Consider the following 17,090-nt stretch of genomic DNA (forward strand, 5'->3'; position numbering starts at 1 on the left):
TATGTTTTCAGCACAGGCTCACGGGAAATGTGACACACAATCCAGAACAACTCCCTGTGCTCTCCCTTCACTTACGAGGATATCACCTGCCCACTCCACAGCCATTCCCTTTCTAGTCAGCTCGTTTCACTTGCTTAGCTACACTAAACTATGCTCTGCTCTCTGAGGAATTTTTCTTTTCCAGGTACATATAGACAGACAACAGTCAAAAAACTTCTAAACCACACTGATTCAACAGAGGGAGTTTCCCAAGCCTTTTGTTAGGAAAGGAAGTTTTCCAAGCCTTGAATCACTGACATTGGTCTGAATCCTAAACGAAGAATTTTGGAAAATGAAACGTAGATAGCACTGAGGGCCAGATCCCAAGCAAGATCCACCTATCTAGAATACTGTGTGTGGTCTCAAGATACTCTCTAAAGTCCCAGTCACCACAGAAGAAAATGCAGTGCCTAATTCTGCACTGCACAAATTCTCCAAAATTTTAATCACTTTTCATTTGCAACATTTACTAACAGCTGAAGGCAGAAAAGGTTAAGAGACTGATAATTAGTCCTGGTTTGTAATTAAAAACAATTAGTTTGCACCAGGCCCTACTTACTGTGTTCTCAGTTCACAGAATAAGTGACTGTGGGATATCTCCTGAATTCTGCAAGCTGGGTGTGTCCACAACAGCAGCGCACGCTTTGATAAGCTGTACTATACACAAAGAGCTAAATTCTGTCTAAACAGCCATAAATCACTCTAAAAGAAATGGCTCAGCCAGGATGTCATCTTAGCTAGTCTAAAACCTTTTGCATTTAAAGAAAATAATATTTATAAAAATTACCTCTGTTCTCTACAAACACGATTCCTAAACAGCAACGCTCAGTCTTCCCCATTACAACCACTTTAAAAAATTCACAGGACAGATGACAACATGTTGCTGACTTTCACACTGTTTGGGCCCAGCTTATTCAAGGAAACTTACTTTGTCCTGCATCACTTGTCAAGTTCAAGCCTTGAAATCCATTCCAGGTAACATTCAACCACAAGCTTCTGGACTACGCACAGAAACTACGGCATGAAATTTTATGGTCTGTGTTATTCAGGAGGTCAAAAGGGATTATCACAATGTTCCTTTTTAGCTGTGGTACCTATGAGCCTTGGCATATAAGCCACCCTGGAAAGCCATTCTCAGACAACTGTTTTAAATTGGACTCTGAGCAGTCCTTGAACTCTACTTCAGGAGAAAGCAGCATTGTCAAGATAACAGTTTTACAGCTTTCAGTCCTCCTAGCAAAAATAGTGCTTGCTTTGTGTACCTTGCCCTGTTTCATACACTAAGCAGACATCCTCTATCCAACCCTTACTGCTCTCTGCAAGCCATTCCACAAACACACCAGAGCTGAAGAAGCAACAGTCTGTCCTACAACCTGAAAACTCAAATAAGTAAAATAATTTTCCTGAAAAAAACCCCAACTTTGATATAATTGGGACAACCTGGATGGATTGGGAACTCCTCAGCCATGAAGAAATTTTCCATAGCAAGATGGCCTTGGATAAAGTAAGCAAAATTTTCCTACTGGCTTTCCTTTGCACAGACCAGGAATATTTGCTAAATGGATTAGAATATGCCTTTTCTGGAATCCACCACAAGGCAGTACTTACTTCTTTCCTATCATTTATTTTATTTAGCCTTTTTTCTTCTCTTAATCACCAGTAGACTGACAAACAGGGAATTATGCACAGGACTAAAACTGGCCGCTGATCTGCAAGCAATACTTGATCTTTGACATACTGTGGCTTATACACATAAGATGAAGCTACCGCAGCTTTGTGTCTAACCACTTACCAGCTGAGCTGCGCTATATGCCTTCCTACTTCAAGGTAACTGTGAAGACAAATATTTGCACTCTCTGAGGTCACGTAGCAATGCTCAGGTGACAAGTGGTTACAAGACACAGTAATTTTGTCACCTGCAGACACCCACACATTCTTACATGATCCACTTCCAACAAGGAACCTGTTCCTAGCACCCAACCGAGTAGGACCTACAGCACAAAACTCATTTCAAAGCTGTAATGTTAGGAAAGCCACAGTACATAGTCACTTCACTGTCGCTGCAATTCTGTTTTGGCTTGTTTTAAAAAATCATGAATACAAACAAACAAAAAAGCAATTGCACGTTCCCTCTGAAGTGTACTGGCGTTGCTGGGACAAAGCTCATCGTAGCCGGATGCCTTTCTCCACCAGAGTGGCCAACGCAGTCAATTGCGCATCCGCTGACTGTTCCAGCACATTACTCTCTTTGGGGGGTTGCACACGTTCAGAGGGGAAAGAAACTGCGTTCAACATCTCCCTTGCACGTCAGAGAAGACAGCAGCTGCAGAGCTGTGCACGCCAAGTGCGGGCCGTGGCTTGTCCTGCACCACAGCGACCATCAGCCTCTTCAACCAAGTTATTACTTTTGTCCTTGGAGAAGTTATTCACACGTATATCCAAATCCTTGGCCCACAGGTATGGCTGCTGACATAGCCAAGGACAGCTCGACACCTCTTATAGCAGGGCTAGGTGTGACCTCATAGGATCTGCCAATCCCTTGCATCACCCAAAATAAACATCAGGATGTGCTGGAAGGAGCACTATTTAGTGAACAAAACTACGAAATTCCGAGTCCTTGTCCTAGTTTCACCACTCATTTGCTGTTCTTCTCTCTAGTGCACGATATAATCTCTGCCTTCATATTCAAGTATCATCTCCATTATCTTCTACCCTGTACAGTTTGGGGGATGGGATTTGTGAAGCACCAGATCATATTAAGCACTGGCACTTCCTCAGAAACACTGGCCAACAAGGGACTGGGAAAGACTTGACATCTTTTTAATCCCACTTCCATGGCAATCAGGAGCATTAAAGCAAATAATGGTGGGTCAGGGGCTTTGAATTTTCTTTTTTGAATCTTACCTTAATTTCACAGGAATACTATTTTAGAGGTAGCTGGTAACATTGCTCTCTTAAGCAGCTTGAGTATCTGCCAGAATTTGGTTGCAGCAACTTCATATAGATACAGGTATACTCGCCTTTCTATTTCTTCCCTTTTGTGCCACTCCAGACAGAAACCTGTCTTGAACATGCGCTAGAAATTAAATTACCCACAGAGAAATCACAGAGTAACAAAGCATGGTAGACCTACCCAGGGGCTTTTGATACTCACTCAGCCTAGAGCATATTTGGGACTGCAAATAAACTCCTCTCAGCTTGGGTCCTCAATGCCAGTACAGAAGCTGATGACTCCAACCTCTCCTGAGGACCGTAACAGGTAAGGCAGAGAGGCTGATGGTTAATGTATCTCTTGCTGTTACACCTAACGCATGGAATACAGCCTCATTTATCCAGAACTATGACATACCTGACTGTTTGCTTGCTCAAGCAGTTAGGAAGATATATGGCAGTACTAGATGAATTCTTTTCATTTTGTCTTCACCATGGTGAAGGAGTTACCTATATTGGAGGTAACCACAAAGGAAAGTGAAGAAAAAATAGCAAACTCCATAACATTATACTGTAGGAATAAAGCCCCAGCCCCAATATGGATCAGCTCCACACTGAGCTGGGAGTTTGAGGAACAGCCCCTTTAAAGAAATACATTTAAAAAAGGAGGGGGCGGTAGGGAGGCTGCGTACAGCAGAGAGACCCTTGCATCTAGACAAATTCAGTCGTCCTACTTTAAAACTGCAGGCCAGCTCCTGATTTAACCTGGAGTTTCACATGTCACTACAAAACTCCGGAAGTGTTGGCTTTGCAGATATGCCAAACGTAAGACTGTTTTCAGTGAACTCAGTATTTTTCCACATCTGCTATTGTAACTCTGCTGGCAGGCTGGGAGTAGCAATCCTCCCTTATCTCCCTCCTCTCTGAGAGCATCTCTCTGTTTAAGCACCAGCTAACTTAGATCATCATGCATGATCCCCCTTGGAAAATGGACAAAGAGGGGGACGGGAGAGTCACTGGGGTTAGGGGGATGGGAGAGTCACTGGGGTTGTAAGCAACAAACCACAGAAGGAGATGGACTGCTGTGCATAAGGGAAGTAGCAGGGGGAAAGAGGTGACTAATGTACAGAAGGGGGTGCGTAAAATTCTACTTGGATTGCCTCCCTGGGGAACAGCTGTTTCCTTGTAAACATCTCGCTAGCTGTCCAAACAAGAAGTTCGGACACAGAACAATAAAGGAGAGCACCCGGGTAGAAGCGTGCAAGACATGGGCTCATTCACTACCCTGCCAATTGCTCCAAGTGGCAGAATTCAAAAGCCGGGGAAACGTCAGCCATACGTTTAACCCTGCATATGCTGGTGCTATAACCAATGGCCTGCAGAAACACATCCTTCCCCATCTGTAGTGAATTCCTTCCTAGTCCTCCTTTTCCCCTGCTGTTTCTTACATACCAGCAGAACACATTACCTGACAAAGGAAAAATATCCTCATCAAAGCAAGGAGAAACAGCTGCAGAGCCAAGAAATGAAAAACCTGAACGTGGCAGCCCTGAAGGCCTAGAAAAGTTCTACCACTGCCCTGGCATCAGCAACTTGGAAGTAGAGGGAGTTGCACCAGAAAAAGTAAAAAGAGTCTCTTTATTAGTCCTGAGCACAAAACAGCCTACACTGGTAGAAGCATTTCTATGCCAGTATGACTGTGTCCACACAGGACTCTTGCCAGCACTGCAAGGTAGCTGCAGACAGGGCAAGGAATACTAGCACAGCCATGCCAGTAAACATTCCTAGGGCAGGCTGGCCACAGAAGGCAACCACCTGCACTGCACAACAGCAAGCAGAGACTGTGCACCACCTTTGTCCGTTCCTTGATGCTTCTGGGGATCAAACATACACATGCCTGGTCACAAGCCTATCCAATAAACCCTGACTCCAAAATGCCACACAACCATCAACAAAGGAGTGCAATCAGATCACACACACATCTCCAGGAAAGGGGGGGTCACTTTGCAAGGAAGGCAATTCACAGGATAGTAGGACACCGTTACTGACAATAAGGGAACCCTGTGTCCTGAGCCTATAGTCTAGTTATCTACACCTTCACGTCCACCTCCAACTGACCTATCTTGACTTTTACACATTGTATTCAATGCAAACTACACTTATTCTGGGAAATGAAATGCCTCCTACTTCTACTCAAAACAATCCGTAGAAGCAGGAAGAAGGAAAGCACAATGACACTCTCGTAGTCAGAAACAACAACAACCAATTCCACATTTTAGAAATAGTCCACAAGTTCACAGGAAAGACCTGATGCAGTCAGATTTATTTTACCTTTTTATTTCTTTAGGGCCCTTTTGTTGTAGTCATGCACAAATAGCCAGGAAAAAAGGCACGCTAGCAAGGGCTGCTCAAGAATAAATATTCGGTCATTACAAGAAGGGAACAGCGCAAGTTGGGCTGATCAAAATCCCTCTGAATCTAAAGAAAGGCAGCTGGCTTGTTGCATCAAAGTCCAAACCAATCGGGGACTCCACCTCGTCTGGGGTCACCTTTCTGCCTCTGCTTCTCTCTCTCCATATATGTATTCTTGAAGTCATCAAAAGAGCGAGTTTCTGTGTCTTGTTCTTTCTCTGGAAATAGGTTGGGAAACTGAAAGGTTTGTCCTTGGCCCTAAAGAGAAAACAAATGGTCAGAGAGACATTCCAGCCTTTCTACAGTAGCTATGATGAATATACTTACAATGAAAGACCACCCTGAAGTTTCAGCTAGTGCAAAATGGTGCCTCTTACCTCCCAAGATCTCTTTCCACCCCTCTCCCCAAGATACACGGATATCCCTCCCCCCAAAAAAGCTAACTTCAGCCTCTCCTCTTTTGTGTGCTAATTAAGACATTGATATCTATTTTTTTGTTTTACACACGAATGGTCAGGAGATGGACACCTCTTCAAAGACTTTGAACCAGCTCAGAGATGTTGTACAAGTCATACAGTAAAAGCAAAATGAGCAAAATAAGTGATTTTGTTAAAGTAACACCATCAGGGAAATACATGGTGGAGCAGGCATTCATTATGTTAACACTCAGGATATGGGTAGTGGTTACAGTTGTTTAGATCTTAGCTAAGGATAAGAGAGAACAGTCCTAGCAGCTGTTACTGTAGGGTGTAATGTGGGAATACGGAATAACAGATACTAGAGGTCTCTTATCAACAGGAATAAAGACTATAGTGTAAAACAATTACAGTGGGAACAATCTGTCTAATACATCACTGATGAGATTAAAGTGATTACATCTGCATCAGTCATTCTGCCTAACAGATAAGTCATTTTAATGAAACATCATCATCAGATCTATGTCTCCCACTTGGAAAAGAAATATTTGCTTGGTCTCTGGTTTTTATCTAACAGCAGGAAACCATTATTCTGTGGAAATGTTCTATCCCATTAACATTATCTACTTAGTTTTTAGTGGTGTTTGCAGTAAGCACAACTTCATTAAACTCAACAGTATCAGCCCTTCCACTCCGTATGGGACTTTGCATAATAAAACTCATAACTCATAGCTCGTAACTCTAAAATTACTGTCCAAAATACTTACAAACCTTACCATACATTTACATCTTTGGCAGAATACCCCATACAGAAATCTCAACAAAATCATTTAATTGCTTCAGATGAAAACAGGGGTTTTTTTTTCAGATTAGCCATTCTTTACGTTTGTGCAATAAATAAAATAAAACAAGAGGCCCAGTTATGAAATGGTTCCACAAAGGACATGAAAGAAGCCTTCCACAACACGGCTACCTATACTACATTTTGGGATCAGAAATGTGACATAATTAAATCCAAAAAAACCATCACCATGCCCCTGACCCAGCTGAATGTGTGCTATGTTTCATTCAGCCATATACACTCAACCTGGTAATTTACAGGTGTGAAAGAATTTAAACCTCAAGCATACACTTTGGAAAGGAAAAACATGACTTATCCCAGTTGAGCTTATCCAGACTAGAATCTAGGAAATATCAACTCATACCCAGCAATGCTCCAGTTGTTTTTGTAGTGCATACTTCTTGGGGGTTTCCTAAGAGCCTGACCATACTACAAAAACAACAAGGGAGCTGCTGTGTACATTGCTCTGTCCTCGATTCTAGCCTGGATAAGATCAACTGGAACAAATCAAGGTTTTCTTTTCCACTGTGTACACTCTGGGATTTCAACTCTTTTGTACCTTTAAATTACCAACAGGTATGCTTATAATAGCTGTCCTATGACAATTAAAGCATAGTTCCATTTCAAGGCACAGAAACTGGCCTTATCAATGTCCTTGAGCAATCCCAAAGCTGTAGCCTACTGAAACTCTTCCTGCAGTAGGATCAGCAGCAAGCACCCTTGAGGCCAAGCACTGCCCAAGAATTTAGCACACTGAAGCATTTGGAAAAGAATTTGTTTATATTACAAAAAAATACTGCATTTTAACTGCACTGCAGGTGGGTCACTCAGCCCTGTGGTACCTAAAGAACAGACCGGGCCGATTCTAAGGACTCGTCTGCCCTGGAGAGGAAGCCATTTTAGTTAAGTCAGAAAACAATTCAGGCTAACATGGTAGGCATACCACCTACACTGAAAATTTGAGAACTATTTATATTGGTAACACTGTAGTAAAGGACTGTTCTTGTTATGCAGCACTTCCATTCTGGTATGCTTCCAGCACCAATGCACTTCCCTTATTGGAGAATGAAGGAAAGCTGTCCCTGAAGCATACTAACAACATCCATGGTAATTCACTAAGCATTGCAAAACAGTTACTATTTTAAAAAAAGGGGAAAAAACCAAAAAAAGATATGCACAGAGGCTGTAGTGAAACCACACAAACCTTTCAGCTGTTTATCAAAGTGCTCACAGTTCCCATTTCAAGGCTGGTGAAAGTCAAATATTAAGCTGAAAATGTCAATCTGTATCTGGAGTCTTTTAATAAATCAAAATCAGCACAGACAAGTTAGCTCTTTCCAGCTCTTGTTTTGTGAAGAAATTCTGATTTTGGCTGGCAGCCAGACACGATTCGAAACAGCCAAGACATTACACCCTGAGAACTGAAGGTTGATAAATCTTAAGTAACAATACTATGCAGTAATACTGCACTGTAAGACTCTGAAGTGATGAAAGCTGTATGAAAAATAGCTGTTGTGCATGCTCAGTAGCTAGTTTTCAAAAGAAGCCTGTATCTTGGGTATTTCAAAATTTCAAAAATACCAAAAGGCATCAACTTACATAAAGGATTGTGAGTCTGTCCAGGCATATTTACATTCAGTGCATCTTCCACATGATGCCAGAGGCTACTGAGGTTCAAGCTCTTATGCCACCTTCTCAAAAAAATGCCTACCAAAGGAATGGAGGGATCGTCACTCCTTTATGCAGTGCTGCTTTTTCTTACACTTTTAATTTGTAAAAGTTTTCCCTTCTATACAGCAACCATTTGACAACCATATGATAAATGCATCCTCAGAATAAAATCCTAACTGAAATAAAGCAAACTAAACTTCTACCAAGTTCAACAGCGTTTTATCTGGTTTGCAAACTGCTAGAACATGAAATGCTGGCATATTCAACCAGAAAACAAAATTTTGACTTATTCCTAAACGTTGCATTTGTTCACTGTTTTACCTTGCAAAGGTAAAACAGTGAACCAAGGTCATCCTTTTAATTACTGAATTACTGAGATTGATGTAAGCTGAAATGGGCTATAAAAAGGCTAGGGCTTGGTCCTCCTTTAGAACTTCTGCCAGCATAATCACCTTAGTTAGAAGCACAGAGAAAGAGCGAGAAAGGAACACACACCTTCCTACCCGACATAGCTATGCTGAAAGAAAATCCTGTAAAAAAGACAGACACTGGCAAAAAAATCATTTTGCTCAGATAATTTTGTCTGTCTTGGAACTGAATACTGCACTGCCAGCAAAAGAACTTTTTTACCAATGTGAGGTGATACACTGATACTCTGGAGTTTGTCAGGGTAACCTCTACCACTGCATGCTCTTAGATATAAGTGAGCTCTCATAATGTTAAAAAAACAAGAAGAAAAAAAACAAAGCAAGTCAGAGAGGCAGTATTAAAACATCTAAAAAATAAAGGCAATGCGATGATTTTGCGCATTGCTATTCTCAATTTAGGGTCTTCCCAGAGACATCCCTTTTTCCTACAAATTCTAAGATTATGTACCAGTGAGATGTGTGGTCCAGTGTTTAGATTACAGAAATGGGAGCCATTAAACTTCTATTCCTGCACAACCCTAATCCTCGCTTCAGCACTACCCAAATGTAAAACTGATTTATATACAAGGTCTTATGAGGATTCATTTGTTAAATGCTAACATCCTTCAAGATAAAAAGTGACCTAAGCATCAAACATGTATTATCCCCTTAGATTTCAAGCCTTTTTAGTTAGAAAGGCTGAAAACACACCTTGTTCTCCGAGTCTGTAGAATGAGTTATCACATCGAGTGGTACAAATTGCCTCCATTCATTTTAATGAGAGGTTAAGTGACCATAATTAGGCCTATGAAGTCAAGTGTTAGCCTTTCCACTGCTGAGCCTCATGTCAGAAAATTGCTGGAAGGATCATCCTGCACAAACTCACTTATACTTCTCTGACCTTTGCGTCCCTTGAAAAGTAGGAATAGAAGGTCAGCACAGATATCATTATGTAGGAATGACGCAGCAAACACTGATCATGTAAACAACTGTGAGATCTTCTGATTATTTAGATAATTGAAGCACTTACTACTGTCCTTCAGAATTAGGAGAAAAGTGATGTTTATAGTATCGTTAACTAAAAAAATGTTGGACTCCCAACAGCACGGGATTCAGTCCAGCAGTAGCAGCAAATGCAGCTAAGTTTAATAATCCAGTGCATTTGAACAAATCTCCTAGTATTGCAGCGGTAACATCTGATGTTAAAATGTATGGCAAAACAGCACAGAAAGCAACTTCAAAAATCCACACAGGAATGACACAGCGTACGGAGCATCCAAGTTTCCTCTGAATTCACTACATGTCAAAAGAAAACTGCTGTCACATCTGATGTGTAAATGGGTTAATTACTATGAATGTACCGGACACTCTAAACAGGGTTTGAGGAGAAAGCATTTGCAAAAATGTTCCCACCGGTGCCATCATTCATGCAGCTAAATAGGTGTTAGTCCTCATGTTGACAAGGTCAGACTCCTTTTTACAGCCATCTCCATTAGATTTCTCAAAACAGGTTTAATTAAAAATAGGTCTGGATTCCAGAGCCTTGTCTACAGTTGTGCTCCCACGGGTGCTAACACCTGTTGAGCTAAACCAGTGAGAACACTGAAGGAGGAGGAGGGGATGTTGTTGGTTTTTTAAATTTCCCTGATGTTGATGCAACTGTAAAGTTTCCCACTGGCTTTCTTCTTTTTTTTTTTTTTAATAACATTAGGATAATTATAAGTGTATTGGAGTAAGGAGAAAGGTTGCTATATTACATTAATTTTATCTACTCCACAAAGATATATATCTTTGTTTTTAATTAAAAAAATAAAACAGCGTAAAAAAGTAGCATTTGATACCCAGGGTCATAAGTCTCTAACTTAAACCTTTCTCACCACATTCCAAAAGGGGAAAAAAGGCAGGCAGGCTCTGGAATGGCAAGATATTGTTGATCCACAGCCTTCTATGATTTGAGGTATTTTTTTAGTGTGAAAATATTATGCTTGGACAGATCATGTATTTGTCCAGTTACAGCCTGAGAATAAAGTAAACAGCTCTGAATCTCCAAGAAATAGTATTTGGAAAAGAAAGGACAACAATTCTTACATGTGGAACAGCTGGGGCACTAATCTGACACCTAAGGGTATGTTGACTATGACTTCATACACCTTCCACCTTTGAGACACTTGCAGTAAGTTAATGGATATGTATGTTGCGCTGAGACACATAAGGTGATGTTTTATGAAGCAGGGAAGCATAACTGGTCATGAGAATATACACAAATTTCTTTCAGGTAAACCACACCACAGCGGCTACCAAGTCATGCTGAAAGGAGCAATACTTCCACCTAGTGGGCAATAGAAAGATCAATCCAAGACCTTCCAAAAACACATCCTTATTTTTCCAGTCATAAGCAGTTTTAACTTGAGACTGGATTAATGAGAGAAAACACAGCTGGTAAAAATGGTGGGAAAGCCCAGCTACTCTGACTCACGACAGATGCAAACTAATTCTCATGAAAATAAGGATTTTACAGTGGTTACCAAAGACTTTCCTAAATTAGGCAGATATTAACAATGGACTGCATGGGGCCTGTTACAGCCTGAACCACACCATGAATGAGAATGAAGGCAAAACCTCCAGTTTCAGAAATGACACCGGGTTTCTGGCCTCACCCACTGTTTAAAGCTGGTGTTAACACAGAACTGGGAGCTCACTGTCTGAGACACCAGAGCCAGTGATGAAAAACAAAGAACAAAAGGAAAAAGAAAAAGGAAAAAAAAAAAAAAAAGGACAGACAAACCATAATGTTAAAGGAATTAACAGACACCAACAACGATAGAAAAAAAGAGAGCAAAGAGACTAGGAATGAGGTGAGGGGAAAACGCACAGACCGACCTTCACTGACAAGAGTTTAGTAAATGGTCAGGATTCCCTCACTTGGGATGAAGTACAACACCAAAAGCTGGTCCCCTGGCCCCGTTCATGGGTCAGATGGAAAACATGACTTTCTTTAAAAACTCACAGTACAGGGCAATGCAGTAAGAGACACTTACTGTCTCATGTACCAAGAGCAGTCCTCAGCCACAGTACCACAGGGCTCTGTGCAGACTAATTTCCCCAGCAGACAAAATGAAAGGCTGGAGGAATGACCAGAGTTACTGGTGTCCAACTGCCTCCAGTACCAAGCTAGTTTGCGTAATTCTCCTCTCCACCACGGAGCTGCCCTTAAGGTAATTCACAACTATTCTAGGTTCAGCGGTTTGATGGGAAATAAATGCACAAAGGCACTCCTTAAATGAGTGGCTTGCTCCACAGAACAGCAGCATATTGCTTCCCACTCCTTCCTCCTGAGCATCTCTGGGTTGCAAACTACCTCCTTCTCAACTCAGCAGACAAAAGAAACAAGACTACATTAAATACAGTGAAATAAAAATTAAGAACTAACCACAGTTCGCTAAAGATCCATGTCTGCTTCAATCTTGGCAAACAAGTCTCTAAAAGCAAAGAAGTCACTAGCAAGAGGCCGTGACAATGGAAAGTGCTTGCAATTACCCACTAAGAAATAACACTCACAGAAAGCAACTTGTAAGATAAAACATCACTCCTGGGATTCAATTCCTCAGCTGTGTTCTTAATGAATCATTCATACCTGATCTCTCTCAGACAAAAACCTAGCACAGACAATCCGGGAGGAAGAATTCGCCCACCAAAGCAGAGACTCTTCCTTGAAAAAGGAATGTGGTTTTTTTCCATCATAATGCAAAGTCCTCATGGAGATGAGGTTGCTTTTAACTTCAGCACAGTAAATCAAGGTTAGTCCTCATCTAAATACAACTCTGTTACTTACTATTAGCATTGTACTTCATACTGTTCTTTTAAAGGTAAGAGCTGTCTAGAAAAACACGCTCTCCTCACTTTTCTTTCCACTCCCCTTCCCAGAAGGGGCTTAGAGAAAAACTTCTAAGCACATTTAAACTTTGAAAAATTAAAAAACCATCAGATTTTCCATTGTCTGTGCCTCTTTAGTTTGACCCCAAGTCCATATGAAGTCTTATGCAGTTTTTAAGATCATACAGTGTTCCCCCCACACTGAATCCTTGTCCCAGGATGGAGTAACACTGAGGTGGTGTTGCCAACAGCAATTTTGAGCTTATGGTTTTACAACCATAAATAGCATTCCTTTAATGTAATTTTGGTATGTGAAGGGGTTTTCTGTCACTGGTTGCACTTCTTTTTTACATAGGGACAGGTAAGCCCAAGAGAAGTCTAAACTATAATATGCTCCTGTTATGAAAGAAATTCGTAAGAACATGAAGCTCCTTTTCCACTGGGCAACCAACATACATTTCAGAACCCGGTTTAGCCACAAAGCACGCTTGTTAGACATGACTAAAAGCTGTCCAAAGAATAAGCCTTAGTCTTCTCCGAAATCCAAAAAAGCTTTAATAAGAAGTTCCCTACCCTTACAATACATTCTTTCACTTACTGGACATTTCAGCAATCAACCACACAAGTCGTGAACCTTCCAGCACACAAGAGTACAGGGTCAGCATGAAACTCGCTGGCAAAGCAGCACCATATGACATCAGACCATAACTTACACACAGACCTCAAACAAATACAGGACCTGAAAACTAACCATTTGTTTGAATTTGATTTTTAGACTAAGTCATTTAAATCTCTTTATACATTCTGGAACGTATTAAAGAAAATGTCATTATTAGAGGATTGGCAGAAATATTCAGCCAACCAGACAATTCACTGAACATTACTTCTAGCTTGGCTGGTTAACAGTCACTTCCTCTTTCCCCACAAGCATACATGTTAACTCACCAGCTGTACATAGGCAACCTTGTAATCTGGCTTCTTCACTCTCTGATTCTTGTGGTTCCTCTTGTTGTTTGCACCTGCAGAAATGAAGAGAGTCCCACCTTTTACTTCCCAGGACTTCCAAGTTGGGCAAAGCAAGGCCAAGCTGAAGGGGGGACTTCAGTAGTTCTGATTTATTGTTAAGAGGAATACTCTTTCTTCAGTACCAACACAGTATCACAATTACTAAAATGTAGTGAAACTGGTAGACACTACTCTCCTCATTTACAAGTAGGGAACTGAGGCATCACCAGACTCAGGCTGCTGACAGCCACTGTGCCTTCAAGTCACACACAAAGTTTGCAAAGAAGCAAGGAGATACGTCTTCTGAGTAGGGGGCCAGGAGTGATAAACTGTCCTCCCAACATCAACAGCTTCAGGAAGACAAGGAAGAAATGACCACTAAACAGCTTCAAACTTGTCAATTTTTACTACCCAGCTTATGAGCTGGATCTACTGTTTATACATCAGGAGATTACACTCCACATCCAAAAAAACCAAAGCACCTCAACCTTCTGCAAGTCTGCTGGTCACAAGCGAGTGAGAAGTTCAATTTATTCCCTGCACGTTAGGCAGACATTAAAGCTCTCAAATTATTAGACGTTCTAACCCCCTTTCCTCTTTTATCCCTGAATATATACATTCTACCATCACTTCCATTAGCAGTGGGGCACAAAATGGTTATAAGGACAAGCATGAATATTTTTCAGTGCTGTCTGGAATTGCATGTGTTCGGTATTTAAGACTTTAATTCTATTTTTCACATAAGCATATTACAGATTATCTTTCTGTTTTCTTTTTCTTCTTTTATATGTTCCAAATTTTACAACCTTATTTCGAAGCTTTTTCTTTCATTCTCCATTTTTCACTATTACAGATCTTTTTTCCTCTCCCTTTTTTAAAATCATCCCTACTCTTACCATTATAAACACATCAATCAATTCCTTTGCTACAGTCACTGCACAAAAAAAGAAAAACCCAGCCATCAAAAGTGTCCTAACCAACAAGTCACTCTCCATGTGATTAATGCACTGCCTAGTGATCAAAAAGGTAAATAACATGAAAATTATATTTCTGACTTTGCGCTGCACCCAAACTGCAGTCAGAGAAGCTCTGGGGAAGGAAGCATTCATATGTAAAGGTGACCTTATATAAATATAGCTTATTTCAGTTAGAGGTGGGTTCCCCTGCTCCAAGTCAAGAGTTCAGTATAACTTAAACTACCAACGTGTTTTCTTTTTCTCTTGGGTTGGTTTTACGTTGTTTTTTTGGTGGGTTTTTTTTTGTAGGGTTGGAACACCATGACTGGAAGCATACAAGTCTGTGGCAGAAACGTGGTAATGAGAGATGATGAAAAACTGAAAGTTTGTCAAGATGTTTTTTCTGACGTTATCTACTGGTCTAACAGAGTATTTTTCTTTGCTCTACAAACTTTGCCTTTTGTTAACCCTAACACCTCCTCTGTGTGCATGCCAGGTAATCTCAACTCACGTTTTTTTTTAAAAAAAGGGCTATGGCTGAAATTAAGTTTAATTACTAATTTCATTGAAACACATGAAGCAGTTCCCTCTGAAGCGAGATACCTACTGGTCTTCAAGGAGAAATGGTACCAACTACAAAAGCATATAGCACAAGATAGATAACTGTCAGGATGATAAGGCTTTTTAAATTCAGATTTTTCTTTTTAAAACTCAACTTACGTCATAATCTAATCAAAGCATTCAAATATGAAGTGGTGCATATTCACTTGAAGGGACAAATAAACAACTAAGCTGATAGACATCACCAGCTAAGCACCTGGAACCAAAGTTTGTTGAAATCTAATGGACCTTTTGAGAGGAAAAGTCTATTCTGGCTGTGCAGGGATGCTGTATTCACCCCTTTGGATTACTTAACTGCACTTACCATACTGTATCCTGGTCCTCACAGCAGCTACTGGCACATTGTATATTTTTTCAAGGTAATTCTTGATATCCACTTTTGTCATTCTAGGCAATGCAAACACATTTTGGGGAAAGAAAGAAGGAAAAGAATAAATATTTAAATAAAATCAAACAGAGCCAGAGTATTTATAGACTGGTTGATACTCTGGAATAAATACATCTTCTCCTTTTAACCAAGGTAGCTTTACCACACAAAAGTATAAATTCAACATAGATCACACACTGCTACGGCAATTCATTATCCATAAACTGTAACAACGACAAACATTTTATCCTCTGTAGCCTCAACAGTCAAAACCCCAGATATATTCTGTATTCAGCGAGATTGGGTAAGCTTTCTCCCTGCCCAAGCCAAGAATCCTTTCTGATCTTCTGAACAGCATTTTCTAATCTTGCCACAGGCTTATGGGCTTTAGCGTGTGCAACCAGATTGGCCAGGATGAAAGAGTCCTGACAAATACCTGGACGTGACCTCGTTTTCTCTAGATCATTTTCATAAGCACTTCCTTCTTCCTAAGCCTGTCCCTGGGAAGGCTGAGCCTCACTAACACTCAAGAAGAGGAGCCAAGCAAAGCTCGTACTTAAATTAGTGCCCTCGCAGCCCTCTAAAAGGTCTCCCTGATAGAGAAGCCCCTTCCCCCAGCCCAAAGGGCGCTATCTAGTACCTCACCTTCCCACCCTTCAGCTAACCAGACAAGCTGCAGCCCAGAAGGAGGAGACAAGAGTCGTCGGGACGTGTGGCAGTGGGGTGGGGGATGGGGTGTTGGTGGTGCTCTAGAAGCGGCGGCAGCCCCTCTGCAGCCCCCGGGCGGCGCTGGGCCCTTTCCGCGGCAGGGCAGGCCCAGACCCACGACGGCTCCCGCTGCGGGGGGCTATGCTATGCCATACCATGCCACGCCATGCCATGCCCCGTTCCCCCGCCGCCCCCGCACTCACTCCATGGAGACGCGGAACTGAACGGTATCCTCGGGCTGCGGCACGCCGGGCCGCACCACGAGCATGTAGAAATTCGGCCGGAAGATCCGCAGCTGTGGGCCGCCCAGCTGGAACAGCGGGTACCTGCGGGGAGACAACGACGCCACTGACTGACTGACTGACTGACTGACCGACCGACCGACCGACCGACCGGCACCCCCCCACCGTCACCCGGACCCGAGCCCGCCCGGCCTGTCCCCCACCGCGGCCCGGCCCGCTCACACGGCCTTCCTGGCGCCCGTCGCCATGGCCAAGGCCCAGGCCGGAAGCGGCGCGGCGCGAGAGCGGCTCCCGGCGGGGCGGCGGCGGCGGCAGCTCTCGCCCCCTGCTGGCGCGGAGGAGCGCCGCGAGGCAGCGTGGGGCTGCGTGAGGCGGCTGTGAGGGAGGCGGGGGGGGTCTGACCCCCTCACCCTGTCGGCCCCCTCCTCACGGCTGCCCCCCACAACCACAGCCCGCCCCGGGGTCCGGCCGCTCCCTGGGTCCGCTCGCGGGGGGGACACGGTCTTGGCGCAGGGGAGAGTTCCCCAGAGGAGCCGCGATGCCAAGGGGCGAGGGGAGGAAGCACCTGCAAAATGGCGCCTCCGTGGGAATTTGCATCCTT

At 42.5% G+C, this 17,090-nt stretch overlaps 1 protein-coding gene across 1 annotated transcript; it reads right to left on the minus strand.

Annotated features, from left to right (window-relative positions):
- Positions 1-5,276: 5,276 nt before the first annotated feature.
- MRPL23 (mitochondrial ribosomal protein L23) lies at positions 5,277-16,796 on the minus strand. The gene is made up of 5 exons (XM_075502336.1): positions 16,712-16,796; positions 16,451-16,573; positions 15,477-15,559; positions 13,536-13,609; positions 5,277-5,640 (listed from the first exon to the last, which is right to left on the minus strand). Exons 1-5 carry the CDS (start codon positions 16,735-16,737, stop codon positions 5,476-5,478), a joined length of 471 nt encoding a protein of 156 aa, XP_075358451.1. The 5' UTR covers positions 16,738-16,796; the 3' UTR covers positions 5,277-5,475.
- Between the last annotated feature and the right edge of the window lie 294 nt (positions 16,797-17,090).

Source organism: Mycteria americana, chromosome 5, assembly GCF_035582795.1.
Source record: "Mycteria americana isolate JAX WOST 10 ecotype Jacksonville Zoo and Gardens chromosome 5, USCA_MyAme_1.0, whole genome shotgun sequence".
NCBI classification, from domain to species: domain Eukaryota; kingdom Metazoa; phylum Chordata; class Aves; order Ciconiiformes; family Ciconiidae; genus Mycteria; species Mycteria americana.

Bases quoted from the DNA above. Each gene is read 5' to 3' on its own strand.
- MRPL23 (XM_075502336.1), bottom strand. From the start codon at position 16,737: ATGGCGACGGGCGCCAGGAAGGCCGT. The intron at 16,574-16,711 runs GTGAGCGGGCCG...GTCTCCCCGCAG, and splicing joins ACGGGCGCCAGGAAGGCCGT to GTACCCGCTGTTCCAGCTGG. The intron at 15,560-16,450 runs GTGAGTGCGGGG...TGCATTGCCTAG, and splicing joins CAGTTCCGCGTCTCCATGGA to AATGACAAAAGTGGATATCA.